This window comes from Miniopterus natalensis, chromosome 1 (genome assembly GCF_054644295.1).
Source record: "Miniopterus natalensis isolate mMinNat1 chromosome 1, mMinNat1.hap1, whole genome shotgun sequence".
In the NCBI taxonomy this organism is placed as follows: Eukaryota; Metazoa; Chordata; class Mammalia; order Chiroptera; family Miniopteridae; genus Miniopterus; species Miniopterus natalensis.
Genome location: NC_142081.1, coordinates 68723020 through 68747720, shown reverse-complemented (window position 1 = coordinate 68747720; position 24701 = coordinate 68723020). Strand labels below are relative to the sequence as shown.

General features: G+C 49.3%; 4 protein-coding genes across 6 annotated transcripts in view; 3 read left to right on the top strand and 1 right to left on the bottom strand.

Annotated features, from left to right (window-relative positions):
- Nucleotides 1-4671: 4671 nt before the first annotated feature.
- Nucleotides 4672-6101, top strand: CEBPE (CCAAT enhancer binding protein epsilon). Its single transcript, XM_016205772.2, has 2 exons — nt 4672-5181; nt 5766-6101. Exons 1-2 carry the CDS (start codon nt 4672-4674, stop codon nt 6099-6101), a joined length of 846 nt encoding a protein of 281 aa, XP_016061258.1.
- A 9521-nt stretch (nt 6102-15622) lies between these two features.
- Nucleotides 15623-20267, top strand: CIROP (ciliated left-right organizer metallopeptidase). Its single transcript, XM_087816186.1, is given in 14 exon segments — nt 15623-15917; nt 16039-16132; nt 16225-16276; nt 16601-16744; nt 16998-17123; nt 17312-17396; nt 17535-17680; nt 17754-17928; nt 18114-18183; nt 18260-18356; nt 18458-18730; nt 18940-19169; nt 19349-19528; nt 20057-20267. Coding segments are annotated over 14 exon segments (2178 nt in total).
- Nucleotides 20268-20440: 173 nt separating this feature from the next.
- Nucleotides 20441-24345, bottom strand: C1H14orf119 (chromosome 1 C14orf119 homolog). Its single transcript, XM_016205819.2, has 2 exons — nt 23976-24345; nt 20441-21568 (listed from the first exon to the last, which is right to left on the bottom strand). Exons 1-2 carry the CDS (start codon nt 24008-24010, stop codon nt 21139-21141), a joined length of 465 nt encoding a protein of 154 aa, XP_016061305.1. The 5' UTR covers nt 24011-24345; the 3' UTR covers nt 20441-21138.
- An 83-nt stretch (nt 24346-24428) lies between these two features.
- ACIN1 (apoptotic chromatin condensation inducer 1) overlaps nt 24429-24701 on the top strand; it is a 32357-nt gene continuing 32084 nt past the window's right edge. For 2 of the 3 annotated variants that reach the window (XM_087822913.1, XM_087822910.1), the window contains exon 1: nt 24444-24623. In XM_087822913.1, the coding sequence (XP_087679039.1) occupies nt 24444-24623 (180 nt within the window). Of the gene's footprint in view, nt 24624-24701 lie in introns of all 3 variants that reach the window. The other variant, XM_087822918.1, reaches the window with a different exon arrangement.

Here is a 24701-nt window from a genome sequence, read left to right as displayed (position 1 = left end):
AGAGCATAGAATCTAATCTCACAGTGTTCCTCAATCTCCTAGCCCAAGGTTGTCCCAAAAAAGCGAGGGCAAGGCTGAGTAGAGGCCAGTCCTGTGCAAGAGGCCCTTCTCCAAACCTCAGAGCCACCTTTTAGGACTCCTTCTTCCCCAATACACCTTTGCTTTCACTGAGTGGCCCAAGGTCTCCTCTATGTTGCCCCATTCTGGCAAATCTAACCCTCCCCAATCCTCTCTTGCTCTATGGAGACATTTGTCCATGGGGGCCCTCTCTCTCTGTAAGGTGACACTTGCTGATCTTTTCAACCTGGTCAATGTGGGTCTCCTCCTGAGCAACATGCATTTATTTTTAACCTGGGCCTTTCATCTGTCTTAACCCTGTCAGTCACTTTAATGTTAGGAACTCAGATGCTCAGACCTTAGGGAACTTGGGAGAACTTTTGGAGGTCACTGAAATCATAGCTGCTTAAGCATTCATTTATTAATACAGTCACACAAATTTTTTGTAACCAGTGTCCAAGAATTTTGCTATGTGCTGTGGAATAGCAAACTTATTCCTGAATTTTCCAAGTCAGCACAGACTTCAAATATTATGTTCCATTTTCCCCATAAGAATATTCATACATGTCAATCCATCTGTCCTTAATTTTAATTCAGGCAATATGGTCACTACAGCTGAAGAGCTCCAGAAGGTGTATCTGATCCTACCTTCAAGGAGCAGATAGTCTATGGGGAGAAGGCAAGAACGCACATGGCAGCCTTCAGTTGGTTAGAGTGTCACCCCAATACCCCAAGCAAGGTTGCAGGTTTGATCTCCAGGGCACATACAAGAATCAACCAATGAATGCCCTGGCCAGTGTAGCTCGGTTGGTTGAGCATAGTCTCATGCACAAAAAGGTCACCAGTTGGATTCCCAGTCAGGGCACATGCCCAGGGTTGTGGGCTCCATCCCCAGTGGGGGATATGCAAGAGGCAGCTGATAGATGTTCCTCTCTCTCTCCCTGTCCCTTCTACTCTCTCTAAAAATCAATAAAAACATTTTTTTTTTTAAAAAAAAAGAATCAACCAATGAATGCATAAGTGCAACAACAAATTGATGTTTCTCTCTCTAACTTCCCCTCTCTCTAAAATCAATAAATTAATTAAGTAATTTTAAAAAGAAAAGAAAAGCACATACATGGCACAGATGTGTGGCCTTCACAGCATCACTGGCTGCCCACTCTGGCTGGATTCCAGCTGCTGCAGGCAGGGGCTGAACCCGCGAGACCCCCAGAGCCCATGCAGTGCCTGCTACCTAAGTGCTCAAAAGCGCTCGTCAAACTGAAGCAGCACATGAGGATGCAGACAATGTATCTGTTTAGGAGACACAAGTAAACGGCAGTGGGTGGTCAGAGGAAAGCCTGAAACAGACTGAGCACTGCTTTCCTTACATTATCTTATTCAAAGTTTAATTAAACAAACCGACCAAGTAGGAAGGAGACTGCTGCCATTTTACAAGTAAGATTAAGTAACTTGCCCAAGGTCACAGAGCTGGTGACAAAGGCAGGATTTGAGCCCAGTTATCTCTGACACTTCACTGCCATGCTCAACCGCCTCCCTGTTGGAAAGACCTGGTGAAGAGGTGGCCTTTGAACTGAGACAGGCTACAGAGTCAGTGAGATAATACACATGCATTGCTTCAGTTAATGCAAACGGGTAGCAATTTCGGGGGCAAGGAGAAAATGATCCTGCTGACGGGTGAGGCTAACTTTCTGCTCCTGAGCAATTATGCAGAACCCAGGTATCGCCCAGTCCTTGATTGGCTTTGGCCTCCCCACCCTCCTCCCTGCCCAGCACCCACACTTCCCCTGCCCAAACATACAGAGCACCTCTTGCCTGGCCAAACCTCTCGGTTACTGGGAAACACTGATGTCAGTACACCAGCAACGTCAGCCACCAGCCTGGAAGGTGAGAGACCCGAGATCACTTATCTCCCCACAGCCAGAGCTGCCGACTTTCTCATTTCCTGCCGGCTCTATTTGCACACCTCCCAGTTTCCTCCAGCATGGGCTCACTCACTGCTGATGCCCTTCCCTCCCCCAGGGTGGCTGACAAAGCAAAGAAGGCTCTCCGAGCCACACAGCTCCCCCTTTGCCTATCCCTTCCTGGCTGGGGGTTTCAAGAGCTAACCCATTGCCCTTTCCCCCAGATCAATGCAGCATGCTTGAATGATCTTGGGTGGCTCTGCCTCTCAGCCTTGCTTTCATCATTTATAAGGCAATGATAAAAATACCATCTGTCTTGCTTACTTTTCTACTTAACTCACAGGGAAACTGTCAGCATGAAAAAGTGTATATTTCAATGATTAAAAAAGCATAACACCAGAAAATGCCAGGCTTTCACCGTCATCGCTAGTATTTCAAAGTTGGGGAGGGATAGAATTTCTCCTCAATGAGACAAGGCCCTATCAGCCTGCCCACTCTCCCAGTAACGGAGCCACAAGTCCTCATCCCAGCCATGTTCCCTTTCCCTCCTTCCCCACGGACCCCCAGCCTGTGTCGCTGGTGCCAGGACTGTGGGAGACTGCCCTCTGACCACAAGAGTCCCTCAAGCCCGGATTTTGGACGAATATTGCCATCTGATGGTCCACAGAGGCACTACCACTAAACTGAATTAGCTCAGCTGTGGTACCTGTTTGCCACTGGGTCTTTAGAACTGGGGAGAGGGCAGAAAAATCCCCCCATCTGGTTCCTGAGATCTGTCTCTGGGATGCACACAGATCTTCCCGTGCCAGGTCAGGGTTTTTAGAGAAAGTACCTCAAACCCTGCACGGGTAGCTCCTGGGGTATTGTGGGGGTGGGGAGGGAATAAGAGGATACTAATTAGAGGGGTAACTTGCCTTTAAGAAGCTCTATTCGCATACTTTATTTTAATGTTTAATGCCCACGTTTACCTTCTGCATTTTCCCCACTGTGATCTGGCCCTATAAAACCTTCTAGCTCCCCATAAGGCACCCCCAGCATTTGCTGGTGATAAAAGAGCTATTAACACATTTCTATGTGTCCTTCCTTTTCACTGAGCCTATAGTCCCTTATTATAGATGAAATTCGACAGGTAAAACAGAGTGACAGCCAGTGCCTCTGCCAGAAGGGAATGGGGAGCTCCCAGAGAAAAAGAAAAGGGAGCCCGGCCAGCATGGCTCAGCGGTTGAGCATCAACCAATGATCAAGGAGATTGTGGTTTGATTCCCGGTCAGGGTCAGGGCACATGCCCGGGTTGTGGGTTCGATCCCCAGTGGGGGGCATGCAAGAAGCACCAGATTGATGACTCTCTCATCATTGATGTTTCTATCTCTCTCTCTCCCTCTCCCTTCCTCTAAGAAAGAAAGAAAGGAAGAAAAAGATAGGCAAGGGAATGGAGAAGGGGCCTCCCGCGAGAGCAAAAGTGCAAAGAGCAAGCCCTGAGCTTCTCCTGAAGACCCTGAAACAGCCCCAGGAAGAGGTGATGACAAAAGACAAGGCTTCTCAAGCCTCACAAGAGGAAGTGGACCCAAGAGACATGCATCGAGGTCAGAAAATGGCTATGCAGAAGGAAAGACAGCAAACTGAGCTGTAGAGAGTGCTTGAGCTCTGCGGCCAGGGCACAGGAAATGGCGCAGAGCCCCAGGGCCGGAGCAAGGGCAGAGCTCCAGCCTGAGGCTCTGGCAGCACAGGGCAGCTGAAAGAGAGAGGCTCTGGAGCCACCAGAAGAGTGTGACAGTCAGTTCTTGAAGCAGCAGCCTGCCTGGGCCTGGGGCCCCAAGTCCTGACCAGGAGCCTCAGCTAAGCAGGGGCACTCAAGGCCAGTTGCAGTCTGCTAAAGCTAGCCAAGGCTGGAAACATATGAGGGTTTGGGCTATTGCACAGTCCTTGTGCGAAAACCTAGCAAATGAACATGCTCTGCGCCACAACACAGGCCCCGCGTAAGACTTGGTCCCAGAACCTATCACTATTTCCCAAACCCCTCAAACACCCCCTGGCTTGCACCCAGGAGAATGCCCTGGGAGGTGGGGCTACAAAAGGAACTGACTGCCCCTGAGGGTGGGTGGAGCCCAGCCTTTTGGGGGACTGAGAGAGAGGTGTGTCAAGGGAGGAGCTCAGCCCAAGCTGGGGGTCGGCACTGGAAGAGGGTGTTCTCTGTTCATTCTGACTTGGCACCTCATTCTGCACACAACTTTTTGGAAGTCAGAGGGAAGAGGACACTCAGAGGAAGGTGTTGCCTTCAGCAAGGACACTGGAATGCCCTGGACTCCACGGGGACTGGGGAGGTGTTCCCAGAAACATCAGCTCCTAGGCAGCTCAGAACTCTGGCTTGGACCCTGACCAAAGAGTGCCCCAACCGCTAAATAGGCTGGGGCCCCATTTCTCTAAGGCTTGCATCCCTCCCTCGGGGTGCGCCCTGCCCCTCCCTGAGTCACCCCAGGGAGAGAGGGGGGGAAAAAAAGGGAAGAGAAAAGCTGCATTGACTACAGAGGAAGGAAAAGGAAACAGAGGAGGGAGGAGAGAGGCCACGCAGGAGTGGGTGACAGAGAAAACCGAGAGGGCAGATCTAGGGCAAATCTAGGGCAGGGGGAGATAGAGAAAGGGCAGGCCAAGCATCCCAAGAGTGCCCCAAGAGCAGGGCTCGGGGGCGGGGAGCCCAGGGGGCGGACCGGCCATGTCACACGGGACCTACTACGAGTGTGAGTCCCGGGCTGGCCAGCAGCCGCTCGAGTTCTCAGGGGCCCGAGCAGGACCTGGGGAGCTGGGGGACATGTGTGAGCATGAGGCCTCCATCGACCTCTCTGCCTACATCGAGTCTGGGGAAGAGCAGCTCCTCTCTGATCTCTTCGCTATGAAGCCATCACCGGAGGCTCGAGGTCTTAAGGGCCCAGGGACTCCTGCCTTTCCCCACTACCTGCCACCTGACCCTCGGCCCTTCGCCTACCCTCCACACACCTTCGGCCCAGACAGGAAGGCGTTGGGACCTGGCATCTACAGCAGCCCAGGGAGCTACGACCCCAGGGCTGTGGCTGTGAAGGAGGAGCCTCGGGGGCCCGAAGGCAGCCGAGGAGCCAGCCGCAGCGGCTACAATCCTCTGCAGTACCAAGTGGCACACTGTGGGCAGACGGCCATGCACCTGCCCCCAGCCCTGGCATCACCCAGCCAGCCCCTGCGTGTCCTCAAGGTAAGAGCAAGTCGGTTCTCTTCCTTGCCTTCCAGGGTCTGGCGAGAGGCCGTGTGGATGGGGGAACTCTGAGCTTCCTGCTTACATTCTTAGCAGATCTGTTTGGTGTTGCTTTGTGAAACTGACCCATCCCAAAGCCCTCCGCACCCACCACCCAACCATGATCCCTCTTTCCTTCTCTGTGAATTCACTCTCACCCTGAACCCCACTGTGTCCTGCAGTCCCTGTAGCCAGCTGACCTGCCTGACCTCAGGCCCCCACCAGCTTCTCTGCTGCCCACCTCCTCCTGTTTCTCTGCTACCTGCTTCTAGAAGAGGAAATGCCTGCTGATCATAGAACTGGAGACTCAAGATAGATTGAAGGAACGTGTCCTCAGAGAGTGTGGGAGCGTGAAAGGGAATTTTAGTCAGAGCAGGGACCCTGCGCATCTAGCAGGGCAAAGCCTCCTCTAACTGGGAGCTAGGTACTGGCTCTGGATCCCATATCCCTTTGAGGCCCAAGGGCGCTCTGGCTGCCAGCATTCCTGCCCTGCCTACACTCTGCTTCCTGACCACCTCTTATACTTCTGTGCCTTCCCTCTCCAGGCCCCTATGGCTGCTGCCGCGCCCCCCTGCAGTCCACTTCTCAAGGCTCCCTCTCCAGCTGGCCCCTCACACAAGGGCAAGAAGGCGGTGAACAAAGACAGCCTAGAGTATCGGCTGCGGCGGGAGCGGAACAACATTGCTGTGCGCAAGAGTCGGGACAAGGCCAAGAGGCGTATACTGGAGACGCAGCAGAAGGTGCTGGAGTACATGGCAGAGAATGAGCGCCTCCGCAGCCGTGTGGAGCAGCTGACCCAGGAGCTAGACACCCTTCGCAACCTCTTCCGCCAGATCCCTGAGGCCGCCAACCTCATCAAGGGTGTGGGAGGTTGCAGCTGAGCCCAGCTGGCAGACTGTGGGCACCTGCCCCTGCCCAGCCTGAGCCTGGGGACCCCCACCCTGTGGGAGTCCTAGAGCCCCTCACAGGCCAAGCCTGAGATATAGACCATGGACAAATGGCAGGGGGTGGCAAGGGAGGAGGGCAGGCCTAACATTATGATTCTATAGCTGAATAAAATTGCACTGTGACTTAGTACTGGGGCTGTACACTGGGCCTGGGCTTGTGTGAGTTGTGTTTGCATGTGCAGCATGGCCACGCAGAGGAAAGACAGCAAACGGAGCTGTAGTGAGCCCCTGGGAATGCATGTGACTACGTGGCTAGTTCTGCAGGCCTCTTGATTCCATGCACAAATGAATATTTGGCATGGGTCAGTTTCTGCCTACAGCTCTCCCCTAAGGCACCACCTGGTCAGAGAGTGTGTCTGTCACTCTGTTCTCTCCCTTATTCCGCCCCCACCCACTCTGTCTTCTGGTCACTGAAGGCACCCCTCCTGCCACCCCACAGAACCTAGAGCAGCCTCTGGTTACTGTCCTAACAGAGCTCTGTGGCTCGGAGGGAGATGTAGCACCGCCCAGTCCCTGCTGACCCCAGCCCTACTCTCTGTCACCTTGAGGTATCACCCGGGAGCTCCTTCCCCAGGAGGCCAAGGAAAATTCTAGATGATTCTGCCATAGCTGTGGACCCTTAGCTCTTGATCCAGGAGTCAATCCCTTCTCTCCAAATCCACAGCTTCAGTCTACCAGATTGACATGCCCCCGTGGCTCCCTCTCACCCGTTACCCACCTTTGTCCCTGGGGCCCTAAGGCATGAGCATCTGAGTGCTTAGAGGGTGAATCAATTGGAAAAGGCCTTGAGGCCTGTTTGTATATGAGAAAATTGATAATAAAGAGGATGACACCTGCCATGTCAATGAAACCCCATGTTCAAAGTGTTTTCCTTTTTGCCTGGCCGGGCTTGGCTCAGCGGTTGAGCGTCGACCTAGGATCCAGGCGATCGGGGTTCGATTCCTGGTCAGGGCACATGCCCGGGTTGCGGGCTCGACCAATGACTCTCTCATCATGGATGTTTCTATCTCTCTCTCTCCCTCTCCTTTCCTCTCTCTGAAATCAATAAAAAAGATATATAAAAAAAAAACAACAACAACAAAGTATTTTCTTTTTCACAGAACTCTCCTAAGAGGCACAATAGTACAGTGCCTGAGAGCCTCCGTTTGAATCTCCCTCTGCTACTTACTAGTTGTGTGACCTTGAGCCAGCTACTTCTCTCTGTGCGGAAATTTCCTCATCTGCAAAATGGGAGTAGTGCTAGCCCCCACCTCATAGTGCTGTTATGTTCATAGATAAACAGGGCCTGGACCAGAGTCAGCATCTATAGTTGTTATTATTCTATTTTGCTAGAACTGAAAGGACCTCAGAGATCTCATCTAAACTTCTCATTTTGCAGGTAAGGAAACTGAGGCCTCAGAGAGGGGAAGGGACTTACTCAGAATCACAAGATTGGTTAGTGGCAGAACTGAAATTAACTTCATGAAATCACAGATCAAAAGAGGTGCTGGAAAAGACCTCAAGAGATCATCTGGTGGGCTTCGGCCTCAGAGAAGCAAGATAGTGTGAGCCACATTTTATAGATAAAGCGGTTGAGGGGATAAGAGTTCTCCTGAAGCTCACTCAGTCCCTTTGCGGTCTCAGCACTGGCACCTGTCTCTCTGCTCTGAGCTCTCACCTCTCCTCAGAGGTATACAGCACAGGCCTACAAGTCATTGGTGGTCTAGGGGAGACTCTTGCCTCTTCCTGTCTCTGTTGGGCACTCCTGACCACTTATGAATGAGTCCATAGTTGTGGACCCTTATGAATCTCATTCATAAGTGATCAAGTGTGCCCAACAGAGAAAGGAAGAGGTTAGAGTCTCCCCTAGATCACCAATAACTTGTAGGCCACTGCTGAGAAAGCCTGAGTTAGACACCAAGGAATAACTTTCTAAGAGGCAGAAAGACTGGGGTCTGGACCCTCCCTGTTCTCTCTCCATATCCCCAGTGTCAGAGCCTTCCCACATCTTGGGCATTAGTGTGCAACATGCCTGCCTTCCCAGGACTCATCCCTCTCCTGCCTTTGCCTTGATGTCTGATGGGCACCATCTCTCCCACATCTGTGCCCTGGATCCCCTGTCCCAGGTCTGAACCTCACCCTGGGGTTCAGAGGCTAGAGGAAGACAGATCTGAACCTCACCCACTGGAGCCCCCTGAGTTTGGAAGGGGGAGGTGCCATGCCAGTTTCTGTGAATGCCTGGGAGAATCCTGCACCTTCCTTTCAGCCCAGGGGGATGGGTTGCATAAGGGGGGTTTGTACAGAACACACTGAGTGACTCAACCTCCGGATTTCCTCCTCCCAGCTCAAGACCACTGCCCCTTGACTTATTTTCAGGGTTCTGGTGATGGGACCTGGGTTGCTTCACCATCCACCCCAGGCTTCTTTCCCACAGCTCTGAATTGTGTCTCCTCCCAGTCCCTACCACCCCAGTGGCTTCTTAGGGTGGGTGGCTAGCACCAAGACTGGAGAAGCCCCTTTGGGACAGAAGAGCACAGCTGGCCTGGGTGTAACGCAGAGTGGCGAACACACCTCAGTCCTCTGTGGCAGATCATATTCTGAGGGAAGATGACAGGTAGCCAGGTGTCACACTCTTATTTTTAATTCTTACTCAAGGATATATTTATTGATTTGAGAGAGAGAGAGAGAAAGGGAAGGGGCCAGGGAGAAACATCAATGTGAAAGAGAAGCATCCATCAGTTGCCTCCGGGACCAACCTTTTGGGGTACAGGACAATGCTCCAACCGAGCCACCCATCCAGGGCGAGATGTCACTTTTCTAATAAGGCTTTTAAGCTGACCTCAACTGGTTTGAGCCAAAGTAACTTACTTGAAAAGTATTTGTTAAGCATCTCTCCTGTGCCAGTCCCATGCAAGGTGTCCAGAACACTGTGGTGACTAAGGCAAACCCAGCTCTTAGCTGAAGGGGCAGAAAGAAAAAGGCAGCAAACAAGTGTGTTGAGTGTCTTCCTCTGTCCCTCCTTGGTCATCCTGTCACACACCAGGTGAGACAGGAGAGTGAAGTTAGGTGCTTGTCCTCAACCCCTCCCGGACAGGACAGACACTCTCCACAGCTCCTCACAGGACTCCTGCCCAAATGACCTGGGGTGGTGATGGCCCCCTTACTGCCACCGGCCGCACTTCACCACTCCTTGCTGCCTTCCCTTAATCCTGTTCGCTCACACCTCTATAGAGCACCTTCGTTAAAATCATTAATTACTCTATCTGAATATGCCTGCTGGGAAAACTGAATAAACAAGCAGATGGGGAGGCTATTTTAGCTTGAGTGGTCAAGAAAGGTCTCTCTTTAACCAAAGGAGTTATATGCATATATGCATAACCCATGGACACAGTTAATAACGGGGTGAAGGCCTAGGGAGGGGGTGGGAGCGAAGTGGAGGGGGTCAATGGGACACCTGTAATACTCTCAACAATAAACATAAATTTAAAAAATAAATAAATAAATAAATAGAGAGAGAGAGAAAAGAAAGGTCTCTCTGAAGAGGTGACATTTAAGTCAAAACCTAAAAAATTTCAAGGAGGCAGATATGCCTAATTGGAGGGAAGGGTGAGCAGAGGAGAAAACAAATGCCAAGGCCCTAAGGTATTGGGCGATCAAGAAAAAGAAAGGAAGCCAAGGTAGGCTGGCAGAGTGGAAAGTAGGAGGAAGGGAATAAGCAAGGAAAACACCTCCCTCTCTGCAGAAGGGAGTTGCGAAGGATGCTCTTCTGCTGTTCTAGTTCCCTCTGCTGCAGAGGGTGGTCCCTGGGATGAAGAGCAGGTTTATCTCTGCCCCACTGAAGACAAAGCAGGCGGCAGAAAGGAGGAGCCCCCGGGGCGGGGAGGCAGTTAGCCCCACCTCTGCCTGGGGAAAGGCTTGAGGCCAGGGGACACAGTAACTTGGGAAAAACAGCAAATCAAGGTGCAAACAGCACACACAAGCATTCCTGTTGCTTTAGAATCCACAGCTTGGCCCACTTTTCCTTCATGAGCGTAACTGGGGAGCAGGATGAGAGTCCTGAGCTGAGAGATGGGATCTCAGGCCCCAGGGAAGCAGCAAGGAGGAAGGCTGTTTGGAGATACCGCGGAGAGGGGGAAGCTGCCCAAGGTGAGCCTGCCAAGGTCAGTCGTGGTGGAGGCTGCTTGTGAAAGCCTCTCCCCCTGCTCCGTGCACACCTCCCCACCCCACCCCCCACGGATTGCCACATGCCTGGGCCCCCAGGGCCCCCATCCCAGTGTTGCAAGATCCCGGTTGGGGTTGTGGGGGTAGAAAGGGGCCTCTCCACCTCCATCCCCTACCCTGTCCCAAGCCAGTGAGGGGACTATGGGATGGAGGGGGCTGCATAGGAGATGCTGAGGCAACAAGAGCCAGGGCTGGCTGAGGGCCTGTGCACCTCCTCTTCCACAGGCTAGTCACTTCCTGTCACCCTCACTGGCCAGCAGCAGGCAGACCTCTCTCTTCTCTTAGGACTCAGCCTGAGCTGCTCCAAAGTGGGAATGGTCCCCCTGGAGAGGACTCCTACAAGTAGGCAACTTCAGTGGCACATAAAAAATTTCCCAAGGCTAACTCACGGGGAGATGATGGGTATTTTCAGAAGAAAATGGCTGCACTGGCTACTAATTCTGACTTCAGGGAGCAGCAGAAGTATCCTAGGACTTGGGAAAAGGAAAGCTTCCTAATAGGAAGAGACTCACCTACAGAGCATCTCCCTTCTCTTGTAGAAAGAGATCTGAGGTAGGTAGAGGCAAACCATACATAGATCGGGTCCACCCCCCATGCCCCACAAGCCAAGCTTTGCCCCCAACCAAGCCTCAAACTGTCCAGACCCATTGCCCCCACACCTAGCACTGTCACCGCTGGCCAGGCCATCCAACCCTGCTGCAATCGGGACGGTTTGCAAAACGCCTGCTAGCTCCCGCTTTGTCACCATCTGAGGTTAGGACTGTACTCGGGAGATAAGCCCAGGCCCCACCCGCCTGTCCCGAGTGAGACTGCTGGCCTGCTGCAATCGGGACGGTTTGCAAAACCCCTGCTGGCTCCAGCTCTGTCACCATCTGAGGTTAGGGCTGCACCCCAAGATAAAGTCTAGCTCCGCCCACTGGCTTCGCCTCCAAAGCTCGCAAGCAGCATGGCCAAGAGACATAGCTCCTGGGAAGTCCACTCAGGGTCTGGAAGCCTTAGTCAGACCCAGAGGTCCTCTCCTCAGCTCTTCTCCCTTCCATCCCTAGCCTCACCTTTGCTCATTGACCCCATCACCATCTTCCCTCCTCACTCTCCACCTACTCTCCTCACCTTCCATCTTCCACCTTCCATCCTTACCCTTCCTCCTCCCTCGGCTCCCTCCTGCCTTCTCACTACAGTCATTCATTTGTTTGCCCCCAAAATACTTAATAACACCTACTCCATGCTAGGCACTTTGCGTGTTATGGGAGCTACAGGGTAAACAAGGATGGTCTTTGCCCTTGTGGGGCTTACAGATTTGCGAGGGGGACAGACAAACGGAATCTCACAAATAAACATGTAATTTTAAATTGTGGACAGTGCTATTTGGCTAAAGTAAAAAGGTGACTGTAACAGATATTTACAAGGGCACTTGATTAAAAAGTGTCAGGAAAGGCTTCTTTGAGGAAGTAATACATAAGCAGGTATCTAAAAGGTAAGTAGGAGTCTAGGAGTCAGTCTGGCACAAAAGTGGGGTTCCTAGCAAAAAAAAGTGTATGCAAAGGCCCTAAACTGCAGGTCCTTCCCAGTCACTGACAGAGACTTGGGGGGGGGGGGAGCAGGCAGACTAGACTGAGAGGGGGAGATGTGGTCAGAGAGAGGCTGAGACCACATCCCACTCCAATGGATGGGTCCAGAGCACCACAGGGAGGAAACAACTTCCAAAGGATGAAGACATTTTCTTTCCTAAAAGAAAAAAGGGATGGCAACAGACACAGATAGGAACACAGATAGGTTAGTAGCAGGCTGAGGCTGACTTCTATCTCACCGTGAAAGAAGAGGTGACTGCAAATGACTGAGCAGCAGGCTCAGAGAAGGAGGCTTGAAGGTATAAAATCCTAGTTGCTGAGGGGGGAAGAGGAAGCTGATTGCTGAGATTTCTGACTTGGGAGCACCCAAGTGGGTGATGACAAATTGAGAGTGACAACAGTCTGTCCTCTGGGGGGATTTCCTTCAGTGGTCCTTAGCAGCTCAGCAGCAAAAGAGGCTTACCCAGGGAGGCGGAATGGGCAGGACAGACTAGGAAGAGGAGCTGAAAGCAAGAGGAATTTAGTGGTGAACCTGGGAGCTAAGGTGGCCAAGGAAAGATGAAAAGACAGGAAGGGCCAGTGGTTCTTCAATGAGCTCGTAGAACAGCTGCAGCGAGCCAACTTGAGCAAACAAACCATAAGGAAAGGAGATCATATCAGAGAGTTGGATGTTTGATTCAGTTATTTCATAGGTGCTACAGTTTTTGCTGATGATAAGGCTCTGGGCATGACTCTGGGAGTGGCCTGCTAAGGTGGAATGGAGAAGAGTGTTAGAGATAAAAGGGGGAAGGAACTGAGAGATCAGCATGCTGGATGGAGCAGCCATATACGGCTGATACACCACCTAGGACAACAGCCCTGCTCAGCCTCAGCCTCTCTCCACCTCCCACATCATTGTCAAAATCCCACATCATCTCTTTCACTTCTGTCCCCTTCCTCATCAACATTCCCTCTCCTTACACCTTCACCCCCATCCACTCTGACCTCCATTCTCCTAACTCCACTCTCCCTTATCATACCCTTCATCTTCTTGCCCATGATCTCCCCTCATCTCCATCCTTCCTCCTCAGCCTTGTCTTTCTCATCCTGTTCCTCATCACAGCTTTATTTCTCCTCCATGCTGTGCACTTGAGAAGCACTAGTGCATTATGGCTTAAAGCCTGTGCTCAGGATCCTCTGTGGGTTCAAATCCCACGTCTTACCACCTACCCATGCTGACTGATTTTGCTATGCCTCAGTTGTAAAATCGGGACAATAATGATACCTATATTGTATGGTTGCTCAAAGGATTACATGAGTCTAAAGTGCTTGGAACAATGTCTGGGCACCAAGGAGGTGCTCACTAAAATTATTATCCTCACCCTCTCTCCTTACCTCTTTGCTCTATCCTCACTTTCCTCTCTCACCTCCACTACCTCTCTGCACCTACTTCATAGCTCTTCAAAGAGGTAGAGATGAATCAGACTCAGCCCCTGCCCACAGTTTAGCAAGGAAACAAGTGCAAAAATAACTGTCAGGAGGCTATAGTAAGAGCTACTTCAAAGATGTGAAAGAAATGCTATTGGTGATCAGAGGATATGCAAACTAACTCAGCCTGGGAATAAAGTCTCAACAGGCAGATAACCTCTCAGCTGGGTCTTGAAAGAGGAGGAAGAATTTGCCAGGCAAATGCAGGAGAGAGGGCTTCCAGCATAAGGAACGGGAGGTTTCTTGGGCTTCCTCAGTGAGAAGGTATGAAGTTCTGCAAGTGCGTGTGAAGTTAGGGTGAACCCCTACCCTGGCAGGACACGCCCTCCTCAGTATGACCACAAGGGGGCAGCAAAGCATAGGAGCGGCTGAGGGTGGGAGCCGGCTGGAGAGAGCTACACAGACCTTGGTTCATCACCCAAATTCTGACGCCGAGGTTTTGATCCCAGATTGACCCATCCCAGTAAGGAGAGAAAAGGGCTTCCAACACTTGGAGGAAAAGACTAGGTTTGTCTTAGAGAAAAAAACAAGAGTTGCCTAAAGATTTGTACACATGTTGTTAAGAACGGAATATTTCTCCATTGAGTTAAAATGTCTACAGAGCTCTAGCCAGTTTGGCTAAGTGGTTAGAACGTCAGCCGGGGACTGAAGGGTACTGGGTTTGATTTCAGGCAACCAACTGATGTGTCTCTCATATTGATGTTTCTCTCTCCCTTCCACACTCTCTCTCGGAAAAGCAATGGAAAAAATATCCTCAGGTGAGGATTTAAAAAAAAAAAGTGTTTATAGAACATGCACACTTTACTTGACTTCATTTTTATGAGCCAGACATTGTTCTCAGTACTTTACAAATCTTATTTCTCATAACAACCCTATCAGGCAAGCACAACCATCCCCATTTTTGCAAATGGAAAAACTGAGCCATTTGGCAGAGTTGGTTTGGCTCCAGAGTTTGGATGCCTCCCTTGTAATGGGTAATGCCAGCCACGGCTCTGGAACGTAAGAGTATAAAATTCAACCTCTCCAGTCTTGCCTGTCACTAATTAGCTATGTTGCCTTATGTCACTGCACCCTGACCTTGCTCTTCAAAAGTTAAATAATAGGGTTAAGTTCTGTTCCTTCATCCACAAACTGAAGACTAAGCCCTCTGGGCTATGCTGAGTGCTGTGAATGCAAAGCCAGCCAGGAAACAGGCCCACCTTGAAAGAGTGCAGGATGTGAAGGGAGAGCCACTAAGCCAACAATTATAAAAGAAGATGACAAGCGTTCTGTTGGGGAGCAGGAAGGAGACGTTGCCCTCCCCCTCTGGCAGGTGTGGAATTTTGGCTGGAGGTGTTAAGAAAGACTTCCCAGAGTAATTACAGGGAAGATAGGAATTAGGCAGGCAGGCAGGGAAGGAGGGGTATTCAGGCAGAGTCAACAGGATGTGAAAGCACAGCATGAGCAAAGAAAACAAAGGGAGTTCCAAGAGTTCAGTAAAGGCATCTTTGAACATCTTCTATTACGGTCCATTTTAAGAATTTACTTTCCCTCCCCAGCATGCCTATAAGTGCTTCTGTGAAGCCTCACAGAGTTAACAGCCTCTGGTTTGGAGCTGTCAGTCAACCAACATGTATTTGTTGAGCACCTACTAAGTCCCCCACACAGATGGAGGAGATGCATAAGCACCTGCCAGTTTGGAGTTCATTTGGTTCTGATAGGGGGCTAGTGAAGTGCAGGAGCCTTGTTTGCCCATCTCCATGAACTAGGCAGACACCTATGAAGCAAAGAATGCCTCACTACACACACACATACACACTATTATGTTAACACCCATATTTTAGTTCTGGGAAGGTTCCAAGGTTATCCATCAGAATGGCAGAGGAGTTAGGATTGGAGAAGGAAGCAGGTTAGGTGAGTTCCTTCATTGGTGGGGTAGGCTCCTCTTAGAAAAGGTCAGTTTAGGCCTTGGGAATGACACTGCCCCTCCCCCAGCTCTCCACCTCTGGTGCCCCTGGGAGGAGGCAGCTTTGGCCCTTGTGGTTCACATCCGATCTCCTGGCAGGAATTGTAGATTTAGTCAACAACACTCAAATCTTGACAAAATAAGCAAAAGTGTGTGTGTGGGGGGGAGGGCATGCAGAGAGATAGTAAAGAAAGGAAAGCGAGAAGTAAGTGAGGCAGGGAAGGGAACAGAAGACAGCATCCAGGGCAGGCTGTGGAAGACACCTGAGGAAGAAGATGCTGCTGCTGCTGCTCCTGGGGGCTGCCACAAGCAGATGTCTACATGATGAAACCCAGAAGTCTGTGAGCCTTCTCAGGCCCCCTTTCTCCCAGCTTCCCTTGAACTTCCACTCTTCCTCTCTCACCCTCCCTGGCTCTCACAATCCCCGACCGCTCCGAATCCAAACCTGCTATATAAGAGACCCTGTGTCAGATGGAGCTTGGGATCCTGAGGGAGATGGGATGAGTGGGGAATCCCGAGCCCTGGCCGCAGTGAGAGAGGCTGCTCAGCGACTCCGGGGAGTCCTAGCAGGTGAGTGGGTGAACAGGAGTCAGGGAGGGCTGAGGAACAGAGGGATCTGAGGCAGATCACCACAGAAGAGGAACTGGAACACTAAGATTCTGAAGTGAAATGGACCTCTCATTTTATTAAGTGCCTCCAGTGCAAGGACCCCTGCTTCTGAGTCGAGACCCTGCACAGTACTGCCATGCTGTCTGGGGAGACTCAGATACCCCTAACTACCACAGGTGAGTTCATGTCATTGTGAATGTACACAATATCTCTACTGGGGTACCCAGAAATGTCTCCAGCTCAAACTACAGATATTCATTCTTGGCAGGTGCAGCCTCTTGAACCCAGGATACAAAGGAGAGAGTTGCTTGGGTGCAAAGGTGAGAGCAACTTCTCATCTTTGGGTATCTAAAGATCTTTAGCCTGCCTAGACCTCTCCAAGACCACCAGCATCAGAATTACTTAATGTGCTTCCTAACAATACAGGTTCCTGAGCTCCCTCTCCCCGCAGCAATTTATTAAATCAGAGATTTGGGGTGGGGTGGGGTGGGGTGGGGGATGGTAGAACTCTTTATTCTAACCAGCTGCCTAGATGACACTAAGGCTCACTAGAGATAGACTCTCTGTCCCTCGCTCCTAGTTTCCTATTGTCATATCTTCCAGCAGATCTGCTAATTTAGATGGCACATTTCACTCCCTGCCAGATCCCTGATGCCCATCTCCGTGGTTATGCTTTGTGGCCAGAGCAGGGTGCCCCGCAACTAGTCCAGCCAGATGGGCCTGGGGTCCAAAACACCGATTTTCTTCTGTATGTGCGGGTTGCCCACACTTCCAAGTGCCACCAAGAGGTAAGGTTCAAGTCAAATCCCTTTTCCCTACTCTGCCTCTCCTAATCTTAAATGAGGGGCAAGGAGCAAAAAGCCGTTTTTATTAAATTGTGCTTATTTGGGGTAACTTTGAGCATACTTATAAAGTTTGGGTGGGGATTAAAAACGTTCTAAACCATCCCTTGGTACCACTGGACCTCCATTTTCAGGAAGATTTCTTCTGTTACCCCACTTCTCTCCTTCCTGCTCCTACATTGTCCTGACCCATCCACAGCCCTCTATCATTGCCTATGCTGCCTGCTGCCAACTGGACTCAGAAGACAGGCCCCTTGCTGGTACCATTGTCTACTGTGCCCAACATCTCACCAGCCCCAGCCTCAGCCATAGTGACATCGTCATGGTGACTGCTGCATAGTGACAGGTTGGGGGAGGCGGGACAGGTCACTCAGCTTCCCATGAAGTGGAGGAACCTGTTAAGGATGGAATAGAAGGTGCCTCAAGCTCTAAGAGGAAGTGATGGGGCAGAGAGGGGCTGGTTGATCCTGCTGCAAATCCAGTCCCCCTCACTCTGCTGTCATTTGCCCTTAGGCCACACTACACGAATTGCTCCATGTCCTGGGTTTCTCTGGACAGCTCTTCAGGAATTGGCGGGATTGCTTCTCAGGACCCAGCGGTAAATGAGAGGAATGAGGAAGAGGCCTTCGCACAATGTCAACCAGAAGGAATCACTACTATCTCATGAACTTCTTCCAATTCTACCTCACCCTTCCTAAGTTTTCCTCATATTGCCTTCTCCCCTTTCTTTACTCAGTTCGAGAAAACTGTTCTACAAGGCAACAGGTGACAAGGCGAGATGAGTGGGGACAGCTGCTTCTTACCACCCCAACTGTTAGTCACAGCCTGGCCAAACACTTGGGAGTGCCAGGGGTTTCACTGGGTGTCCCCTTGGAAGAAGAGGTGAGGATAAGAACACCTTGGGGTGATGGAAAGAAGAGGGAGTAGCCAGGTGGCAACCAACTACCTCCTCCAGTAGGGCCCTTTGTCTTCACACTGGGAGGCCCGACTACTCCAAGGCTCTATAATGACCGCTATCTTCAATGGTGCCCAACGCACTCGACTAGACCCAATAACTCTTGCTGCCTTCAAAGACTCAGGCTGGTACCAAGTCAACCACAGTGCTGCAGAGGAGCTGTTGTGGGGCCAGGGTGAGAAATAAGGGAGAATTACACAGGGGCACACATGACCAAAGTCAGCTTGGGAGAAGTGAGAGCAGCTAGAAAGGATTATCTGCTGCTAAGATGTAATGGAGGCTGTAAGCATAGCTAGCACTGAGGGATGTTTGGGACTTCATTTGTTCTGAGGGCTCTTTCTCTTCCTATCTCTCAAACAGGATCTGGCCTAGACTTTGGCCTGGTGACCACATGTAGGACTGGTTCCTCAGACTTCTTCTGTTCTGGCAGGTGTGTGTGCTAAGTGGTTGAGGGGCTGTGCAGCTGTCAGTAATCCTAGTGTCACTCTACCATCCCTCCCATACAGTGGACTGGGCTGCCACTACCTGCACCTGGACAAGGGAAGATGTTCTTCAGATCCTGTGCTGGAAGGCTGCCGCATGTACAAGCCCTTGGCCAACCGGGTGAGTAGACTAGAAAACAGTGAAACTGAATGGGCCTAGAGAGGAGTCAACCTCTAAGGCGTTAAGACAAACACTATTCTGCCTTCTGCCCTGCCCTTCAGAGTGAATGCTGGAAGAAGGAAAATGGATTCCCACCTGGGGCAGAGAATCCCCATGGGGAGATCTACCATTCCCAGAGTCGTTGCTTCCTTGCCAACCTCACATCACAGCTGCTCCCTGGGGACAAGGCCAGGCATCCCTCTCAGATCCCACACCTGAAGGAAGCGGAGCTCACTGGCCACTGCTACTTACATCAATGCACAGAGAGGGGAGCCTACAAGGTGCAGGTGGAGGGATCCCCCTGGGTCTCATGCCCTCCAGGAAAGGCTATTCAGGTGGGTATCATAGGTGAAAAAGCTGTAGCACACTGGCAAAAAGAAGTTTGGAAATATCCGTACAGCGGTACTATACAACCTGTTTTATGTTCATTTTTTACTAAGTACTCACTGAACCCATGACTCTGATCTAGACTGTACATTTTCCTTAGGAGGATTTAAGCAAGAAACTTAGGCCCTAACTATACCCTGCTACATGTTTCTTGTAGATACCTGGGTACTATGGTCTTCTCTTCTGTCCCCGGGGTCGGCTGTGTCAGACCAATGAAGGTACAGATGCTGTTACTTCCCCATCTATGAGTCTTTCAACCCAAGACCTGTTATTCAGGCTGTCTCTAGGAATAGCTGGGCCCCCAGGCCATTCCTTGGGGAAGGAAGAACGAGAAGAGTTGACTGAAGCAATCCTACAGGCTCTGGTGAGCAGAGGAGGTGCTGGCAGGTAAAGGGACAGTTCAGGCTGAGGATTTTTATGATGGGCCATGGAGAATGCTTACGTTCTTTACTTCACAACTGTCCTCTGGTGACTTTCAGTTCATCCCACTCCTAAGCCTGCACGTTTTATGAGATATAGTCTTCCAGGGACTGTATCTCCATTGAGAGATCCAAACGTCCCTTTAGGTGCTATTTCCACAGCCCCTCAATTACCGCTAGTCTGGTGTTCACTGTGCATCTGTGGAAGTCCCCTAGTTGCCAAGGGCCTTCGGTTGGTATGCTGCACAGGACCCTGACCCTGACTCTCCAGAAGAAGCCTCTAGAAGTGTATTATGGAGGAGCCAACTTTACCACAGAATACAGCAAGTAAGATATTATTCCAACTAGAATTTTTTTTTCAAATTCCTTGTCCAGATGTATGAAATTGCATTAATTAAGCCCCTACTCATGTGTATACATTAGTCTAGACCAGGTTATTTATTTCACAAAACAAGGATCCCTAACATAGTTACCTCAGGCCTATCATTATAGGACACCCCTCCCATCATGATAGTGGAGTTCCCCCATCTCTAAGACATAAGGATCCTAGCCCTCTTCCTTTCTTAAGCACTATCCATGTACCATGTCTAGCTACCTAAACACCAGTCTAGCCAACCCTTCCCTTAAGCCACTTCCCTCACTGCCAAGTCCCCTTCCAACAACCTAAGATGCTGAAGACTTGAATCTTGGTCTTATTCCTACTTTCAGGTTCTATGGCTACTCTTATTTCCTGTTTAGCTTACTGTTTGGATGAAGCAGGGTTTTATAAGCTGTATGTATTATAATAAAGGTGAAAGCCTTCACCTCCTAAGCCTACGCCTTATTCCAAGCCAAATATTACTTCTATGTTCCTAGGTTGCTGGTTACCTCAGGCCATAATCCCTCCATGACCCATTTAGGACTGTCCATAGGGCTCTGCTTGACGCTGCTTATCCTGCTGGGTACACTGGGAACTGTGGCCTATTAGAAATGAGCTACTCTTCAAGCAGGACCATCTGCACCTTACCATTCACCAGAGCTCCAAAGTATAACATGGGGCCCAGCTGGAGGATTAAGGGAGCTGTGATGTTACCAAGAAGATGATGGGGGCAGGATGGAGATTTCTTGAAAGACAACTGGATGGGAGGTTGATCTACTATCTATACTTAAGTTATACTTTTCTCAGAATGCCTCTTTTCATACTGGGTTTGCAATGAAAAAAACGGTAGAGAATTATGGTTCCAAAGATTCATTCTTTATTTTGACACAAAAAATAAACCCTTCAACCTCTAGCGAATGTCATTTTTTATCATATTGTTGTAGAACAAAATTACAGAATAAGAATACCTGCTAGCAGCTCCAAGGATATCACATATGCTTTCAAAAAACGTCATTGCTCTTTGAATTCAAATACACATCAGTGTGAAGGAGTAACTAATTATCTCCCTCTTCTGATTTTTCCGTAATTTTTACTAAATCACAGGAAAAGTGGTGGTTAGGATATCACATAATTATGCCAAAATCTGCTAAGTGAGGTGAAACCAGACATCTGAATCTGGCTAAATATAAAAACATGACCTTTTATTGCTCTTCTCTCCTGTTTCTGGAGGAGGGCTCTACTTTATATACCCATGGGCCAGCAGGAGGCTTGAGTTATTACATCTTTTGGTTATAGTTGCAAAAGAAGCCATTAAATTCCTGAGGGTTTGACATCTCCTGTAAAGAAGTCAGCTAGAGGCAGTCCGCTGATCTGGATTTGCTTAGATGGAAAACATTTACACTAGGAGTCCAGCTGATGTGCTATTAACACTGAAATAACCAGGCCTGTACTGGTCAGCAGGTTCAGTCAGCAAATCAGGATACTATCCCCACACCTTTAAGCAGCACATCTGAAGTTCTCACTGTAAAGTGGCTTCAGCTCCATCAACTATGGTTATCGTCTCTGATTTTAACGCCTATCAGTCTTTACCAGCTGTAGCAGCCACTGCTTGGTAAAACTTTGCCACAAAGTCTGGCTCACTGGCCTCCAGCTGCCTGACAAATTCATTGCGCTCCTCCTCAGCCCAACCTCGAAACCACTGATCCCAAAGACGTAGTTGGCACTCAAAGATACAAGGTGGTCGGTTGGCTCCAGACACACTAAGCTGCTCCAGACCTTCTAGCAATGGCTGTAATTTTCCTGGCACTGCTTTAGTTACCAGGTCCTGTAGGAAACGTTCACGCTGGGGACCTGACCAACTGGCAAACCAGTGAAGAATACACTTCATTTCCTGGGAAGTGATGTAAGACATTGGGGGAGGGGAAGAGTTAGTAAAATTGTCTGGCACTGAGGGTAAGGGGGAAGGGAAGGATAGCTGCATCGAAGATGATGATGATTCCAGTGGCATCCTGAAATATAAAAGCAGTTTACATACTCTTTAGATAGAGCAATCAAAATACAACTTCCCAACAAGGAATCTTAACTACACTCAATCAGCATCTATAAAGAAAATTACTTTTCACCAATTCAACTTACAGGAAAACCAGGTCCTTTATTTGGGTTATTATCCAACTACTTCAGAGAAGTCATCCCAAAATAACTTTGATATTTACCAACCTTCCCCTCTTTTGCAAACTTATTACCCTCCTCAATCATTATTTCCCTCCATCATTTTTTTTTTCTAATATATATTTTTATTGATTTCAGAGAGAGGAAGGGAGCGGGAGAAACATCAATGATGAGTCATTGATCAGCTGCCTCCTGCATGCCCCCTGCTGGGAATCAAGCCCACAACCTGGGCACGTGCCCTTTTCAGGAATTGAAACTCGGTCTCCTGGATCCTAGGTTGATGCTCAACTGCTGAGCCACGCCAGCCAGGCTCCATCTTTCTATATAAAGAATCTAAAAATAACACTTTTTCAAGTGACCAAAAATTTCTGATTAAGTTCTATTTCATGCATAAGCATGAGTTGCACTGTTTATTAGACTTTGGCAATTAAAAACAAACAAACAAAAAACCAAGCAGCCTTGTACAGAACAGTGAAAATGCTAAAAGTGAGGGTAGTTTATAGTTTTACTGTAGGATAAATATATATTTTTTCAAAAGACCTCTTTCCCTTTGGCCATATCAACTCTCAGTTCAGATCACTAAAATACAAATTTTCAAAATCACTTCTTCACTTCTCCAAGATCTTTAATGCTATCATTATCAACATCTGGCCATTTTTTCTGAATGACATCAATTATGTCATCTGTAAAGTCTCCCTGAATAATGATTTCATCCTCTCGATACTTAGACAGCACAGGAGAATTTAAAACATATATATATATATTTGGGCTTCTTTAAGACCAACTTCAAAAGTTGCAAGGCCACATACTCTTGTTACATATTTTTTCCTTGCTCTGCGAATTCTGGCTATCTTAACCTTTTGTGGCAGTCTTCTTTTTTTGTTTTGTTTGACCTCTTCCACCTCTCTTTTGTTTTTTCTTCTCTTCCTCTTCCCCTGCTGTTCCCTGACCCTCAATAATTCCAGCTTCTCCACTACATTTCTTGCTCATTTTCTCCTGTCTATTTCTATGTTCCAGGTTGAGTAAAGGAAAAAAAAAAAAATGATTAATGTTGATCCGGCACATCTTCCATAAGTAAAAAAAAAACACCCATTTTTTAATCAAGTACATGCAGCTGTTCAGGGAGGACCTGGATACTAATCATTCCAGAGCCATCAATAGTGGAGGGAAATAAAACCATCATATATGTTTACACACACATATATATATGTAGCTTCTAAAATATGCCAAGAATTTGATAACATCCATTACTTTCTTATAGTTCCTGTAAAGCACCAAGAAAAATTAAAGAGCAGAATAAGTGATTCTGCTCAAGATAACAGTAAGAAAATAATGTAACAGTAAGAAAAACAAAAGAATATGTGTTTATGTAAGACTGAAAAGTCTAGTTGGTTTGGTGGCTTAGGGATCTAACAGCGTTACTACACTGCTATAGATGACAATCCATGCCTTTGAACAATTTTCTTTAATGTTTAATATAAAACCTATTGAATCATGACCAGGTGGATCAGTTGGCCGTAGCAGTTCAATTCCCAGATCAGGGCACACACCGGAGTTGCACGTTAAACCCTAGTCAAACACGTTAGGGAGGGAGCCAGTCAATGTTTCTTTCTCACATAGATGTTTCCCTCTCTCCCTTCCTCTCTCTAAAATCAATAAAAAAATATATAATACCTATTGATGCCCTGCCACTGATTTGCATCACTAATACAACTGGTTGAAGTTTTCAAGATCCATAATTTGAATCTCTAACAATGAAAACCTTAATGTACCACTGTATAGGAGCTATTTTACTGTATGTTTCTTCTACTGCAAATTGGATTATTTGCAGTGAGAAAGAAAGGAACCCCTAGGAAATTAACATCAGTTGAGTACCAAGAACAGTCCTGAGAGGTTGTCTTTTCCAGTGGCCTTAACAGGAAGCAATTCCTCCTAAAGTAACTTTATTCTCCATTTCGGGGAAAGGATGACCTTTTCCCCAGTTTTGCAACAGGGCTTCCACGGCAAATTCAAGTTTAATGATCATGAGTCCGAAGACATGGTGCTGCCGCTTGTCCACTCTGGAGGCCACCGAGCCTGGCATTTCGAGGTCTCAAAGAATAACGTAGCCTTAGATGGGAGTGGCGGGGTTTAATAGGATGGGAGGTGGCAACTGTTTCGGTAGAAGAGCGGGAGACTTGCCCTACGAGGGTGACCCGCAAACACCGAGTCTGACCCCGCCCAGGGAGGGAATTCTACCCCGCTTACCTCCCCTTTCCTGTCACAGGGCACCGAGAGACCATCACAAGGGTGCTTAAGCTCCAACTATCGCCACCGCTTCCATGTTTCCTGAAAACCCTAAGCAAGGCCAGCCAGGCAGCCCACGCACTTCCGGTCCCGGACTAGCTCCAAACACCCAAGCGCCTCAGCGCCTCAGCTTTAGGTCCGGAGAAACCCGAATAACCCCGATCATGGTTATGCCAGAGTCGAGGGCTTCCGAATAGATTCGATTCAAAGCCTCGGTTAAACGAAAATAACCGAGCTCCGAAAACAGAGCGAGGGAGGGGGAGCGTCTGGGACGATGGAGAGAACCGATTGGTGCCGATATGGAAACGGAAACACCCGAGCAGTTCCGGAGGAACCCGGAGAGATCTGAGTGGTAATCGAGGGGTTGACTACGGTAGTGGGCGGGGTCACATCGGTACGTTCGAAGGGCGTTGGCGGAAATTACCGAAGATGCCCGAAGCCGTCGGGACGGACCCGAGTACCTCACGCAAGATGGCGGAGCTGGAGGAGGTGACTCTGGACGGGAAGCCTCTTCAGGCGCTGCGGGTGACCGACCTGAAGGCCGCACTGGAGCAGCGAGGCCTAGCCAAGAGCGGGCAGAAGAGTGCCCTGGTCAAGCGGCTCAAAGGGGTGAGGAGACGGCCTTGCCGGGGTGTCGGAGGGGAGCGGACCCGGTAGAGACGAGTCTCTGCCGCGGCGCAGGCGCAG

Bases quoted from the DNA above. Each gene is read 5' to 3' on its own strand.
- C1H14orf119 (XM_016205819.2), bottom strand. From the start codon at position 24,010: ATGGTCTCTCGGTGCCCTGTGACAGGAAAGGGGAG. The intron at 21,569-23,975 runs GTAAGCGGGGTA...TTTATATTTCAG, and splicing joins CCTGTGACAGGAAAGGGGAG to GATGCCACTGGAATCATCAT.
- CEBPE (XM_016205772.2), top strand. From the start codon at position 4,672: ATGTCACACGGGACCTACTACGAGTGTGAGTCCCGGGCTGGCCAGCAG. The intron at 5,182-5,765 runs GTAAGAGCAAGT...TTCCCTCTCCAG, and splicing joins AGCCCCTGCGTGTCCTCAAG to GCCCCTATGGCTGCTGCCGC.